The sequence below is a fragment of the Arachis hypogaea genome, chromosome 2 (genome assembly GCF_003086295.3).
Source record: "Arachis hypogaea cultivar Tifrunner chromosome 2, arahy.Tifrunner.gnm2.J5K5, whole genome shotgun sequence".
Lineage (NCBI taxonomy): Eukaryota > Viridiplantae > Streptophyta > Magnoliopsida > Fabales > Fabaceae > Arachis > Arachis hypogaea.
Window position 1 is genome coordinate 88,679,534 of NC_092037.1, and position 14,365 is coordinate 88,693,898.

A 14,365-nucleotide genomic window follows, 5' to 3' on the forward strand; every position below is an offset into this window, starting at 1 on the left:
AGTTGGACAGAGGTCACAGCTAGACAGGCGGATCGCAAGGCATGGATGGTTAGCTTCTGCGCGATTATCTGGAATTTGTGGTTGGAAAGAAATAGAAGACTATTCCAGAACAGGAGTAAAGGAGTGGAGGAGATTGTTGACATGTGCTCTATGAACTACAAGGAGTGGATAGGTGCAAATCCCTTTGGTTGTTGATGGCAATGCCGGAGATAACATGGGGATATAAGTTTCTGTTGTGTTGATGTTTGTTTGTTTTTTTTATGTTTATTAGCCGTTTGTACTGCTCCACTTCAAGTGTTGAGCTCCGCTTTCAAAAAAAAAAAATTCCCTACAAATGGCTACATGATACGCAACCAGTAGTGCTTGTTCTTTCAATATTGCAAATATTGCTAGTTTTGTTATTAATGCATGGAACTAACACATATCTATAAACCATACTTTCTTATAAAACTAGAAGTTATTTCTGACCCTAAAAAAACGATACACTGTTGTACCATTATCTTATCCTAAAATTATCACACCAGCAAATATATCTATCTAGTTTCATCCACCACTTGAATAATTATACAAATCTTATCTAATTGTCAATACATTGAAATTAAACTAAAAAGAGAAAGTTAATTACAGTTAAAATTAAATATATCATTGTCAGACTCAGAGGAAGGTGAACAAAAAAATATATCAATTTTAATTCAAGATAAACTAAGTTGTTTCTAATGAGAACCTTGCATGTGAACAATTAGTTTTCTGTGATAATCTTCCACATACATTTTAAACATTAACTATTTAACTATTCTTGGTTGAATAATGTACATTATGACAAATTCACACCATGAATTTGCATTTCATTTCAACTTTTTAATCCACTTCCATAATGGCACAGAATATGGCACATGAAAACCATATTTCAAGTTCCATTATATACAGCACAATGAATGCACTAAACCCAATGCAACCACACTTTCTGTTTTGTCACATACAAAGGCTTGCTTAAAGCCAAAGCAATCATGAAAACTAAGGAACCAATCCAAAGCTATATATAGGGAAATGCAATTTGCATTTGCAATCACAATCACCTATACATTGACCTCTGGAGATGGGAAAATCCGTTTCGTGAGCCATTGGAAGGGTCTTAAAAGTTGAGCCCTTTTCTTGCGCCAGAACCAAATGGCCGCGTTGTAGTTTTCGTTGCGAATCTTCTTTGTGGCTGCTCTCCAATCGTACTTCTCCATCTCCAGACGAGCAGCTTGTCCCATGGTTTTCCTCAACTCGTGGTCGTACAAGAGAGGTTTTACTTTGCTCAAACAGTCTTCTAGATCGCCCGGAGTGTAGAGATAGCCAATCTTGCCATCTTGGTCTTCAGGGATTATGTCTGGGACACCACCGGCACGTGCTCCCACGACCGGAATCCCTGAAGACATGGCCTCTAAGACAACCAGGCCGAGTGTCTCGGATTCCGAAGGCATCACAAAGACGTCTCCACTGGCGTAAGCTTGAGACAGTTCTTCCCCTCCTAACATTCCTGTGAATACTGCAGGCATGCCTTGAAACATTTTCTCCAGCTCCTCTCTGTTAAAAGGTGCAGAAGATTTCACATTTAGGCAAGAAAATTTTAGAGGGTAAATTTTTATTGGAGTAAGAATTAGTAAGAAACAATTTAATTTTTCAATTTGAGTCATATCTTAAAAAATTGCTCACAAGTTCAGGTTTTTCAAGCATTGATCAAATGTATTTTGTACAAAATGTCACTCAAATTTAATCAATGAAGTTTATCTAATAAAAAGTGAGGTAGTTCAAGCATATAGAAAAGAAAGAGGGAGTGGAATTTTGATTAATGTGTAAAACATTTTGTATGCTTACATGAGATTTTGGTGCAGGTACAACCTGACTAAAAATATTTTTAATAGATCATTTTCACAATGAAAGCAACTTCCACTTGTAGAAAGCTTTTGGATAGCGAAGAGGAAATCGAAGACATATCATATTAAGTTACCTGTATGGTCCATCTCCTATAAAAGCAATTCTTGCTTCAGGAAGCCTATCCATGACACTGCCAAATCATGTGTTTCAAATGTCATACAAATGTTCAAGTTTACAAACACAAGGTATATTATACATTATGGTGTGATGAACCAAAGAATTGACAAAGAAAGATAGGGGTATGTCAAAGTGAGCTGCCAGAAAGCATTTCTTGAAAAGGTTTTAGCAATCTTTCAGCATTAGTACAATGATGACAACCAAAGATTTCACCACCCTTCAAGTTTGATTTTAAGATTTGATTGCGAAATATTGTATATAATTCCAAGTTCCTCTTTGGAGAATGTGATGTTTTTTACCTTTTGAGGAAATCTAGACTTTTCTCGACTCCAAGCCGTCCTACGTGAACTATCAAGGGCTTCTCAGGCTCGCCATTGCTGCACAACACATGTTTAAGGATAAGATCAAACTTGATTATATTAAAAGAAACGCTGTTCATATGAAAATTACAATAGGTTCACAAACCTCAGTCTTATTCGCATTTCATGGGACTTGAATTTGGGATGGAAACTTTCAGAATCGACACCCTTGTTCCAAAGGCGAATCTTGTTAGCTGGAAATTGACAAATGAAATAAGTCAGACACCAAGAATGGTGTACAAGGAAATGGTTACGCTCGGCTATTGTTATTGATTGAGGAAAGCTGAAGACCAATCAACAATAGTGTTTGAGTTCACCTGCTGTTACTCTAGCTACTTCAAGATCCCTTGCAATGGCAGCTGACGGCACCAAAGTCAGGTCTGCAGCTCTGTGCAGAAACTCTACATAAACAGAAACTCGACATTATTCTCACAAAAACATGTCACTGAGTATGCCAACAGTGGAAAGAAGGAAGCATACATACTTATGACCCACCACATGGGTTGCACCAGCCAGCTAAAGGTGTATCTTGGAATGTATCTGAACAAAGAGAAATAAAAATAAAAATTGTCAGCCATAAGAAATACATGGTTTAATGTTCGAAAGCCTAACATCGTAGCATTGCAAAGGTGCAATGTTGAACTTTGACTTTTGTGTACATTGCCTATTTCGATCTTTAATATTTTCTATTTTAAGGTTGATTTATGAAGAAACAAAGTGAAAACATCATGTTTTCTGTTTTCATTTTTCTCCTTCACAAAATCCTTAAAACAGAAACAAAGCAAGTCCTAAGTAAATATGTAACTTACACTGGTACATGGGTGTGATAAGACATGACAATGGGAACACTAAGAAGCTTTGCAATTGCAAGAGCACCGAACACCTGAAATTCAACCATTGTTAGTTATGGTAGGTTCTTTACTACAACTATATATCACTCATTTAAATGCAACAGTTATTAAAATGAGAAAAACCGGACACCAACCATTATTCCTGGTGACGATGCGTGTATTATGTCAGGCTTAAACTCGGCAACAGCTGATATTATTCTTGGACTAAGTGCCAAAGAGAGGGGTACCTTCTGATACCAAGGACAAGGGAAGCTGCATTTTTTTTCCAGGTTGAGAGTAAACTTGTTAGATAAAACAATGGCTGCAGCATTAACCATAACATCAAAGAATTTATCATGAACTTTATCTAATTAGGAAATTTCTAATTTCTAAGGTCCAAATTGATATAAGCATTTTCAAATATAAGCAATTACTACAACTTAGAAACAATTTATATATGGTTAAAAGATTCAGAAATAACTGCACCAAAATATAAGCAGAGGTTAGAGATGGCCAAGAATAAAATCTGCTAAGAAACTAAACAAATCAATGTTAGCAACCTTCGCGATCCAATTAATTTTGCTCCATAAAATTCCTTGGGTACACCTTCATGTGTTGTCACAACCATTACCTATTACAAGAAGAAATGAAGACAAGCAATTAGTTTACAATGTTAGAATTTTTAGTATACATGACAGAATTTTCTCGTTTTTTCTTCATAAAATCCTCAAACTAGAAAACATGAAAAAATGACAATAGAAACCAACCAGGCTTAAGATAACAGAGAAAGTTACCTCATCTCCCATTTCACGAAGGTATTTTATAAAATTCTGAAACCGGTTTTTATATCCTGAAACATACCTGCAAAATAGATAGAGCTCTCAATAAAATCCAATTTAAAAGGAAGAGACATTGTTCTTTCTACAAGTAGTCTACACATGAATGATAATCACAATTCACAAAGGTAATGTAATCTCAAATGTACTTAAATGCAGAGAGAACCTATAAATGAAAGGACATTCATTTATATCAACACTTCCCGGAATTAATTCATAATTAATCTTTGATTCTCTCACCCCACAAGTACTTATTTACAAGTCCTAGAGGCAGCACTGCAAAACATATAGCTGAGATGCATTTTTCTTCTAATATTCCAAAACAGATTAGCACATAATCCAGCTCAATTAAATCATAAATGAAACCATGAAGGTCAAATCCAATCTGATCTACATGAAAAAAAGAAAGCAAAAAAAACCTCAAACAACCAAAGTCAACACTGGATCATAGAGCAAGTCAACTGTAGTGGAAAGAGAAAGTTAAAAACCTTAATGTCATCTGAACAAAGAAACAAAAGAGTTTTTTTTAATTAAAAATTCACATGAAGGGTTTTGACACCAAAGAAGAAAGTTGTTGGGCTGATGCAGTTGGAAGAAGATCTAAATTAAGCAATTAAGTTTGGTTAAAGCGACTAGTATAACAATGGGGAAGAGTTAGGAACAAAATCAAAAGAGGGAATGAATGACTCACGCAAATGGAGAAGGCTCAACGAAAAGTGCGATTCTTCTTGGCCTAGAATTGTTCTCAGGATCAAGCAAAGCAGACTCAGGAGGAGAATCTTCTTCTTCCTCAACAACCTGAAGCAAACTATCCCCAGCTATGGTCATTTTTTCGTTGGTAGCTCCAAGGTACGAACTTTTCCTTCTTCTCAGAGTGTTTGAGCCTTGAAAGGTGCAAAACTTCGATCTTTTGCAAATGGGTGTGATGGGTTTTTGTCCAAATGATTGGAGGAGAGAGAATCCAGCAGAAGGAAAACGAGGGTAGTATGAAGAAGAGGAAGAGGGAAAAGAGAAAGAAGAAGAATGAGTGGTGTTTGTGTCAGGTGAGAGAAAAGGAGGAGAGAGAGAGGGATTTATAGAGAGAGAAGTGGAAGTAGTGTTCATGATGATGGCAAATATGTGAAGGAGTATATAATCATAAAGTTACAGCCTTTGAAATGCGATGGATTATTGAATTGATTAATATGGTATTGTTTGTAAGGAAGAGAGAGTGTGTTTGTGTGTGTGAGAATGAATGAAGGAATCTAAGACACATGCAAAGGACTCTAACAATGGATATTCTCTTTATGATGGCGGGTGAGAGAGGAATCAAAAGGGGGAACTTTGAGCATATGCTATTTGCCTCTTTGGTCAAATGATTCAACCCTATTTCCCACATTTTACACAATAATTCAACTTGGAAAAAATATTTAACCAATTGTATCCAATTAAGTCTTGGAGTAACTCTAATCTATTTTTTTGGGTATTAATTTTGATTTTTACAGTAATTGAATTAATTTAAAATTAAAATTTATATTAAATATCATTTTTGAAATGATATTTATATTAATAAAGAGATATCGTATCATTTTAAAGAAAGATTAATAAATATTGTATTTATATATCTATTAAGTTCATTAAATGAACATTGTAACTTTGTTAAATTGAAATGAAATCGCACATTGAAGTAATGAATTTTACATTAAATTTTAAATTAATTTTTATGATATATGATTCTATAAATGTTTATGTGATATTGTGTGAGATTTAAAATAAAATGAAATTAAAATTAAGTATTTGAGATATTTTTAAAATAATTTTTTTAAATTGGTTGCATATACTAAAATAAATTACGTCTTTAAAATTAATAAAAATATATCATATTAATTTCTAAAAGTATGATAAATTTTTTGATAAAAAATATAATTGATGTATTTAAAATCTTGAAAACTATTTTAAATTTTAATACATGTTCATATTTTAAACAATCAATTTAGAACTTTAATTATATCTTTTATATATATTAGAGGCAATCTTATAATTAGAAATCTTATAAAAGAAGTGATTTTTTTCCCCTTATATTAGTGGATATTCAAACTCCAATTTGATATTAACGGTTAAGTAATAGGAATGTCAACCACGTCAATTAATTCTGTGTTGTATGAATGACTCGCCATTTGCTACAAATAGATAGAGTGTCAATATAAATTAACTGGATTTTAATTTTTTTTATATACATTCTATTTAATGATACAAACAAATAGTATAGTAACATGTTATATAACGAAAAGTAAATTCATATTTTATTACACAGCTTGTCGGATCCTTTAGAGTTTAGAGCGAGTGTGATAGTAAAAAACAGATGAATAAAAATAGTGAAGGAAAACATAAAAATAACAAATTAATAGAAAAATATTGAGAATCGTATGTCACAAAAATATTTAAATTTGCCACAACAAAGAAAAAATCTCATAAATGAATGTGAAAAACATAGTATGATACAAAAATTAGATAAGAATGAATATGATTGATGTTGGAGAATTTAGAATATTAATTTGGTTAAGTAAAAAATTGAATAACTACTTTAACTAACATGTGAAATCTAAAGAATTATTTTGGCCATTTACTTAATTCATATATCTAAATATAATGAGTTGTATTATATCAACAAAATATTTTTAAATTATAAAAATTTATCTTTGAGATATGATATAAACTTGTACGATGTTATTATTAGAGAAAATTCAATTAGGGTTCATATATACCTTACTTAATAGCAGACGCTGTTATAAGTTGATATAATGTTGGGAAATTAAAATATTATGCAAACATAAAGTTTTCTTTTCCTTATTATCTTATATTGGATGAATATGTGTATTCGATCATAAAAACAATTAAAAAATCATTTCTTGTCTCTTTCAAGAAAACTATTGTCCAATAAACAAGCAATAATCAGATTTTGAATTTTGGTTGTTTTGTGTGTTCATTTTGGACTCTCATAAAGCTATGCAACTGAGACTTGGTGGTTGGTATAGAACGATATGGTTGAGTCTCCTATATAATATTGGAAAGTTTTTAAATATATATATTCGAAACACCAATCTTTTAGTAATCTAACTAATATATATTATATATTTTTTATAATTTAAATTAATAGTTAAAATTATTGAAATATAGTGTATTTAATACACTTAAAATTTGTCAGATAAAATATGGTTCAATTTACAAGATATAAAATATTCTTTACATTTTAAATTGATGTAAATGAACACAAATTCTTTTTAAAATAAATAAATTTTCACCCCTTAAGGGTTACTTTCTTCACTCATCTATACTTCTTTATTAAATTATATATATTGAGATAGAAGATGGATAGATAATAAATAGTAAAATATATATATATATATATATATATATATATATATATATATATATATATAAAAGATAGTTAAAAAAAAATTTGTGTGTGAATAATTTCATTATAAATATGATTTATAATAAAATATTATAATTTAATTTATGTGGCGAATCTCATTTAGTGAGATAAGATTTTATTGTAGACTTGTAGTATGTTACCTAGATTATTTCTTTATCAATAATAGGTTTACCATTGTAATTATTTTTTAGTGAGAGTACATAAAAAAAGGTACATAATATATAAGGTGTAATAACTCAACAAATATTTTTTAAGGGGGATTTTTCATTCTCTCCAACAATGAGAAGAACCTATCTCTCTCCCTCTCTTAATCCCTTCTGATTCATCAAACCATTAACATCACAGCTTGAACAGCTTAGGACATGAGATTTTCTTCATGGTGCAGTGAGCGTGGAGAGCAACCAAGCTATGAATAAAAAAAAAAGTTGTGAATTAAGATCAATCCAATTTTGCCATTCTCTTTCTATCCCTAATTTTTCTTTCGACATTTTCTTTCCCCCATTCTTACCTCTTCCTTCAAACTCATCCAATAGAGTTTGATGAGAGGCTATTTCGCAAGATTCTTTCTTGGTGAACATAGTTGTTCCGATCAACGAGTTGGAAGGAAGAAGATCTGAATCCCTATTACTCTGTGATTCATTGATTTCTCAAAATGGCAAACATGGCAAACAGATCCTCCCATTGCAGAGGTCGTGGAGCTACATTGGCTTGCTCTCATTGCAACAAGCAAGGCCACACAGAAGATGTATGCTATAAGAAGCATGGGTACTCCTCCCACTTCTACCAATGGCAGCAACATAACACCACCATCAATCACGTGATCACTGAGGGGCATGATGATATACTCAGTGACAAACAATTCCAGCTCAATTGTCTCCAAAAGAACATTGGAATATCAAGATCTGGATTCACTCCAGAGCAAAGATTTGCCTTGTTAGAGTTGATCAAAGACAAAAGTGTGCAGCAACAACCTCATAATGCAAATCAAATTTTGACTAATTCCATTCACACTTCCACTCCAGGTAAAACCATTGCATTACATTTTAATGCGAGAATTATGAACATTATCACTCCAAAATCTGCACTATGGATCATTGATTCCGGTGCAACAGATCATGTGACTTTTGACTAAAAAGATTTTGCAAGTTTTCAAAATATTGATCCAATCAATGTGATATTGCCAAATGGAACCAAAACTGTTAGCACCATCATTGGCACAATCACATTCTCTAAAAAAATTTTTCTCAAAAATGTTTTATACATTCCTTCTTTTGATTTTAAATTGATATCTGTGTCAAAGTTAACCTCAAACTTACATTGTCAATTGTTAATCAATGATAAGTGTTGTGAGATACAAGATAGATCCACATCAAAAATGATTGGCATTGCTGAGTGTATAGAAGGGTTATATACAATGAGTAGAGAACCAGAATTCTCTCATTTTTCCCCTCTTCCAACAAAGCAAGCTTCATTGGCGGTAACTACTACTACTACTCATCCCACCACACCTTCACACAGTGAGCACAACAACATTTGGCATCTTAGATTAGGACACATATCCATGCATAAATTGATTTTTTTGAAGAAGTATTATCCTTTTATAGATAGTATTGCTTCAAAATTTCCTTGTGATTCATGTCATTTTGCAAAACAAAAGAAATTATCTTTTAATCTTAGTACAACTAAAATAAAAGATTGTTTTGATTTAGTTCATATGGATATCTGGGGTCCTATTTCTGTCCCTTCCAATGAAGGACATAGGTATTTTTTGACTGTGGTGGATGGTAAGAGCAAATTCACTTGGATTTTTTTTTATGAAAACCAAATCTGAAGCATCACAATTGGTTATTAATTTTGTGAATTTTGTCAGAGTACATTTTGAAAAACAAGTTAAGTGTATAAGGACCGACAATGGGCCAGAATTCACTCTAAAATCCTTTTTTGCATCAACTGGAATTTTACACCAAACTTCTTGTGTAGAAACACCAGAGCAAAACGGGATTGTAGAGAGAAAACACCAGCATATTTTAGATGTTGCTAGAGCACTGCTATTTCAATCAGGAATTCCACATTGTTTTTGGCAATATGCAGTTGCTCACGCCATTCACCTAATTAATAGGCTGCCCAGCACTAACCTGAATAATGCTAGTCCTTATAAGCTTTTGTATGGCAACTTACCTGACCTTTCATATTTAAGAGTATTTGGTTCTCTTGCATATGCCTCCACATTAACAAATTCAAGAACAAAATTAGACCCAAGAGCCAGAAAAATAGTATATATATATATACATTATTATCATTTATCAATACATACTAAACAGTATAATTTAACATTTTAACATTGGCTACAATTTAAAAAAGTGATAATATTTTTAAGGCTATTATCAACTAGATATGGAGGAATATATATGGATTATACTCAGGAATAATTATCATTATTAGAAATACGTTAATTATCATTAAAATTACCATTAGATTTTTCTCATTCTAATTACAGTCGGGGACTATAAGAAGAGCGGAGGTTAGCGGCGGTTTTTTCTGTAATTCGTAGTAATTTTAAACCGTTGCGAAAACCAATGCCAGCGGTTTAGTGAAACGCTTTGGATAGTGGTACGGACAATTATTTTCGCGGCAGTTTTCAGCAAGTGCTGGTATAATCGTCGTTAATTGGATTATTGATTTTGCGGCGGTTGTAAAACTGCCGTTATTTTTTTTACTGGTTTTAAAAAAAGGGTGGCAGTTTGCAATTCTAATGGGTGCTTTAAAAAAAATGCAGTGGTTTTCAATGATCATACCTACAGCAAATGGCAATATAATTCAATTTAGATTAGTTTCTATAAGGGCAATAGACTAAATGGAAAACCATATTTTTTGTTAGATTTTGTGCTATTAGTATTTTAATTAATTCCTTGTCAATTGAAAAAAAAAAACTAAAATCAAGTTTATAAATGCCTTTTTCTTTTCTTTCAATCCTAATGTGTCACTGATTTTAGACCCAGCAGCAATTAATAACTTGCTAATAATCTAAGTTGAGGTACTTAATTCATTTAAATTTTGTAGAACGTAAATTAACCTTTTCCATGGTGCTTCTTGTTCAAAGGAAATAGAACAACAAAAAACAACTAAAAAAAAGTTTAGAAACTTTATGCTTCTGCTAATTTAATTTCTAGACCTAATTTTAGCATTGAATCTTCGTTCATTCTTTGCACAGATCTCTAATCGAACTTTATATAGCATCTTCATCAAAATTAGTATTATGATTTGTTATTGGCTTTCTTATGAATCAAATGATACAATTTTTAATCCAACATACTTATATATATTAAGCAAGGTAAGTGGCACATATGTGAGAATTTACATCTAAAATCGCATTCATTCCAAAATTATAAAATTAAACCAAAGAAATAAGCAAAGTATGTAGTAGAAAGCTAGAATAACGCTCAGTATAATGTTTGAAAGTGATGCTGACCTCTAATAAATGCTATTGAAAGAAACTTCAAGATAAATGATTATAATAAAAGCATATGTATCTTAACAAGAATGTTCTATTTTAGAAAACTTAAATCATTTTAATATATTTTTATATTCATATATAGCTTATTATAAGCTAACATTCTTTATTATTGTGCATGTGTCATAGATTACTTACAGCATACCCTTTGCTCTAGCATCTATATTCTCTAGCTCCACAGGGGCAGAACAAGGTAAAAACTTAACAATTTCTAATTTTATTCTAATTTTACCATTATATACATAGTTACAATCTCTTCTTGAAACTATACTCTAATTTTTCTGTTACATACATAGTTATAATCTCTTCTTGAAACTATACTCTAATTTTAGCTTTCAAGTTCATACCTGTGCCTCTAACTCAGCAATTCTTTACAGAGATGCCTGTTCAATGCAAACTCGGTGCTTACATTCTTCTTCAAGCAAATTTGTTTGTTGGTACCGCAGCTCGGTCATTTCCTGAGTTAAGTCTTCTGCTTTCTTTTTGGCCTTCAACTTTTCCACTCGCAATTCTTCTTAGTAAACAAAGTCAAGATACCACGTAAATTCCTAATCTCAAAATTCAAAAGGTGATATGTTGCATAACGGCACAAGTGTTGTTTCTTGCTTTTTTATTGATCAAATTTATATAAATTGCTTCATTGATTGGACTTTATCATATACCTTAAGTTTATTCACAAGACATTCATATTCCTGGATTTGACGTGACATTTCCATCTTCCCTTTTAAATATGCAGCTGGATTTAAGATCCTTGTCAATCTTCCAAGGACCTCCATAAGTGCTAAGAAAATATTGGGGGAATATTATTTAATGAACGAACAATTTAAATTATAAAAGTTTTTTTATAATTGAAAAAAGAAAGAAAGAAAAAGATTACAATATTACAAATACAACTAAAAGAGTCAATAAGGCACCTATTCTATACTATCCACAGTGATTAATGAAAGAAGGATCACATAATCAAATCTTTTCCTTTAGCATAAGTATTCAATTAGAAGTGTTTACTTTCTTTCATCAATTATTAGTATTATGTAATCAAACAAAATTTGTAACTGGTCACATACTCACATGTCAACTTTTATTAGAGTCCATAATAGATACATACCACATTCTTGGTCATTGACCTATCCTTCGGAGCTTTCAAAGTTGGATCCAAGTCTAACTTCTCCAAATTTGCTTTCCTAGCAATACTAAGCACAAGGAAGTGCATGAATATATAATTAGTCACTCTCAATTACATCAAATGATACCAACAAAAATTTATGCAACTTATGCTAAAAAAAAGTGAACCCAAAACGAAAAACATCTTGCTCATAACTTTAAAAACACAATGAATTAACTTTTTTGCCCGAAGTTTTCACCCAAGTCTCTCCTAATGCATTACAGTATGGATATGGATCTCATTATTTCATATTAGAGTTTTGTCTCTAAGTCTAAATTTTTGTTCTCTTCTCTCTATGGCTATGCAATTTGTTGTTATTTAACACTTGTAAAATGAGTTCTCGATGGGAAAAAGTTAAATACAAAATGTATATCTAAATATCAATTGCCCCATGTTTCGGAGAGCAAACAATATTTAAAAAAATGAGGAGGAATTTTATATAAACATCCAAGCAATTTACGCCCAATAGTATCTACATATAACCAAGTAACCAAAACTCCAAAACCGTTATGGAGACATAATACAACACTCCAAAACCAAACTGAATTTTGCCACATTAAAAATAGAGGATTACAATATTATGAACCCAACAATTGGACAATGCAGCATGTGCCTAAAAGCAACCTTAATTGATGTCAACTTAATAAAACATAAAACACTTACATCTCATGAAAAAGGATACCATTGACATTCCTCCACTAAACAGGAACAGTCAAAACTCCAACTGAAAACTTCTTCAAACTTCCTATGAATTAGAATTCTACATAATCAAGCAAATAGTTGTAAACTGTTCAAGGAATTTACATAAGCAAGCCATACCCTGCACATCGGACCAGTCAAGAAACCATGAGCTAAGCATCGTCAACAAGAACATCATCTACTTCATTCTCACTCTCCAAAATACCCACCAAAAATATGCAAATTTCAAATCCCACATTCAAATAATGATCAAGGAAGAACAATGAGGGAAACAGAAGATGGAAAGATATAACTGGAGATTCAATACACAAATACAAAAAGCAATTTCATATGCAAAGATTAAGAACACAAGGATCAAACTCCAGAATTGGCATACAAACACGAACAAATTGCAAACCACAAACCCTAACAAATCAATTGGCAAGAAAACACATAACAATCCAACACACAAAACACATAAACAACAGGGTCAAGCGGTGGGACAGAATCAGAGCACGATTCAGACGCAACATCGCAGCAGGCCGTACCAACAGCGACTAATGTGTGCAGCAAGCACCATTTCCCGATTCCTTACCAACCCTGGCCATTTGAAACCGCAAGCCATCATCATCGCTGACATCAACCACGGATGGTGACAATTTTCACCTTTTAAAAGAAATTCGGAATGCAGAGAAAATTAATCAACGCAGTCCCCAAGTTGAGTTCATACTTCAAACCATTTTTTTCAATATAACTGTGAATCCATTTGCCTTCTTCAAATGCACCCACAACAGCACATGCATTGAGCACACTCACAAGAAGAGAGCCATTGAGCTCATGGAAAACTCGAATGCCGTCATTGAAACAACCATTCCTCACATATCCAGACATCCCTCATTGAATGACATAAAAATAGAAATTGAGAAACTTCTCTTTAGAGGAAAAAAAGACATTGTTGATTTATGAAAAAAGTTTTTATCACTTTCATATGGAAGGAACTGAAGCAAGGAAACCAACCAATTTCTTGATAACAATTAAGCAACTCGCGACGCAGAGGCGCATGGTGGAGTAGAGACCACAGATTTCGCGCATTGTGGAGGAGGAAGCAGGGGTTTCACGCACTGTGGAGGAAAGGCGAAAGGTCGACACCAGAGAAAGAATGACAGATGGCAGTCGCGCAACTCCACAACCACACAGAGGCGCAAGGTGGAGCAGAAATTAGGGATTTGGTGCACAACGGGAGAGGGAGTACGGGTTTCTGCAGCCGTGGAGAGAATTATTGGTTATAAGATAAACAAGAGATTGAAGAAGTGGATTATGATAAAGGTCCTGATTAGCGGCACACATGAATGTCAACCGCTGGTATTTCTAAAATTTATGGCGGTTAGATAAATGGCTAGCAATTTTTGGCTGCTAAGTTCCGTTTGTGTTGGCGACGTCGGAATTATTGTAGAAAAATCCAACGATAATCACTCAAATTCATATTTAGAATTTAGTTACTGTTGGATTCAGTAACGGACCAAAAAATTTATGTTAG

At 32.6% G+C, this 14,365-nt stretch overlaps 1 protein-coding gene and 1 long non-coding RNA gene across 4 annotated transcripts; both read right to left on the reverse strand.

Moving 5' to 3' along the window:
- Nucleotides 1-665: 665 nt before the first annotated feature.
- Nucleotides 666-5,423, reverse strand: LOC112749899 (sulfoquinovosyl transferase SQD2). The gene is made up of 11 exons (XM_025798327.3): nt 4,754-5,423; nt 4,021-4,087; nt 3,787-3,857; nt 3,382-3,499; nt 3,206-3,279; nt 2,881-2,936; nt 2,714-2,797; nt 2,503-2,590; nt 2,337-2,414; nt 1,994-2,050; nt 666-1,569 (listed from the first exon to the last, which is right to left on the reverse strand). Exons 1-11 carry the CDS (start codon nt 5,164-5,166, stop codon nt 1,077-1,079), a joined length of 1,599 nt encoding a protein of 532 aa, XP_025654112.1. The 5' UTR covers nt 5,167-5,423; the 3' UTR covers nt 666-1,076.
- A 5,602-nt stretch (nt 5,424-11,025) lies between these two features.
- LOC112749905 (uncharacterized) lies at nt 11,026-14,088 on the reverse strand. 3 transcript variants are annotated; one of them, XR_011873736.1, is made up of 5 exons: nt 12,970-14,088; nt 12,814-12,874; nt 12,094-12,178; nt 11,651-11,769; nt 11,026-11,499 (listed from the first exon to the last, which is right to left on the reverse strand). It is a non-coding gene; the product is annotated as an uncharacterized lncRNA (long non-coding RNA). The 3 variants fall into 3 exon arrangements; XR_003175264.3 differs by having other exon boundaries at nt 12,814-12,970; XR_003175265.3 differs by lacking the exon at nt 12,970-14,088 and having other exon boundaries at nt 11,026-11,502; nt 12,814-12,965.
- Between the last annotated feature and the right edge of the window lie 277 nt (nt 14,089-14,365).

What these genes read in the sequence shown, in the direction of transcription:
- LOC112749899 (XM_025798327.3), bottom strand. Translation starts at nt 5,166, where the DNA reads ATGAACACTACTTCCACTTCTCTCTCTATAAATCCCTCTCTCTCTCCT. An exon ending in GAAATGCGAATAAGACTGAG is followed by an intron (nt 2,415 to 2,502) that starts GTTTGTGAACCT and finishes TGTGTTGTGCAG; the next exon opens with CAATGGCGAGCCTGAGAAGC. An exon ending in AGTCTAGATTTCCTCAAAAG is followed by an intron (nt 2,051 to 2,336) that starts GTAAAAAACATC and finishes ATGATTTGGCAG; the next exon opens with TGTCATGGATAGGCTTCCTG.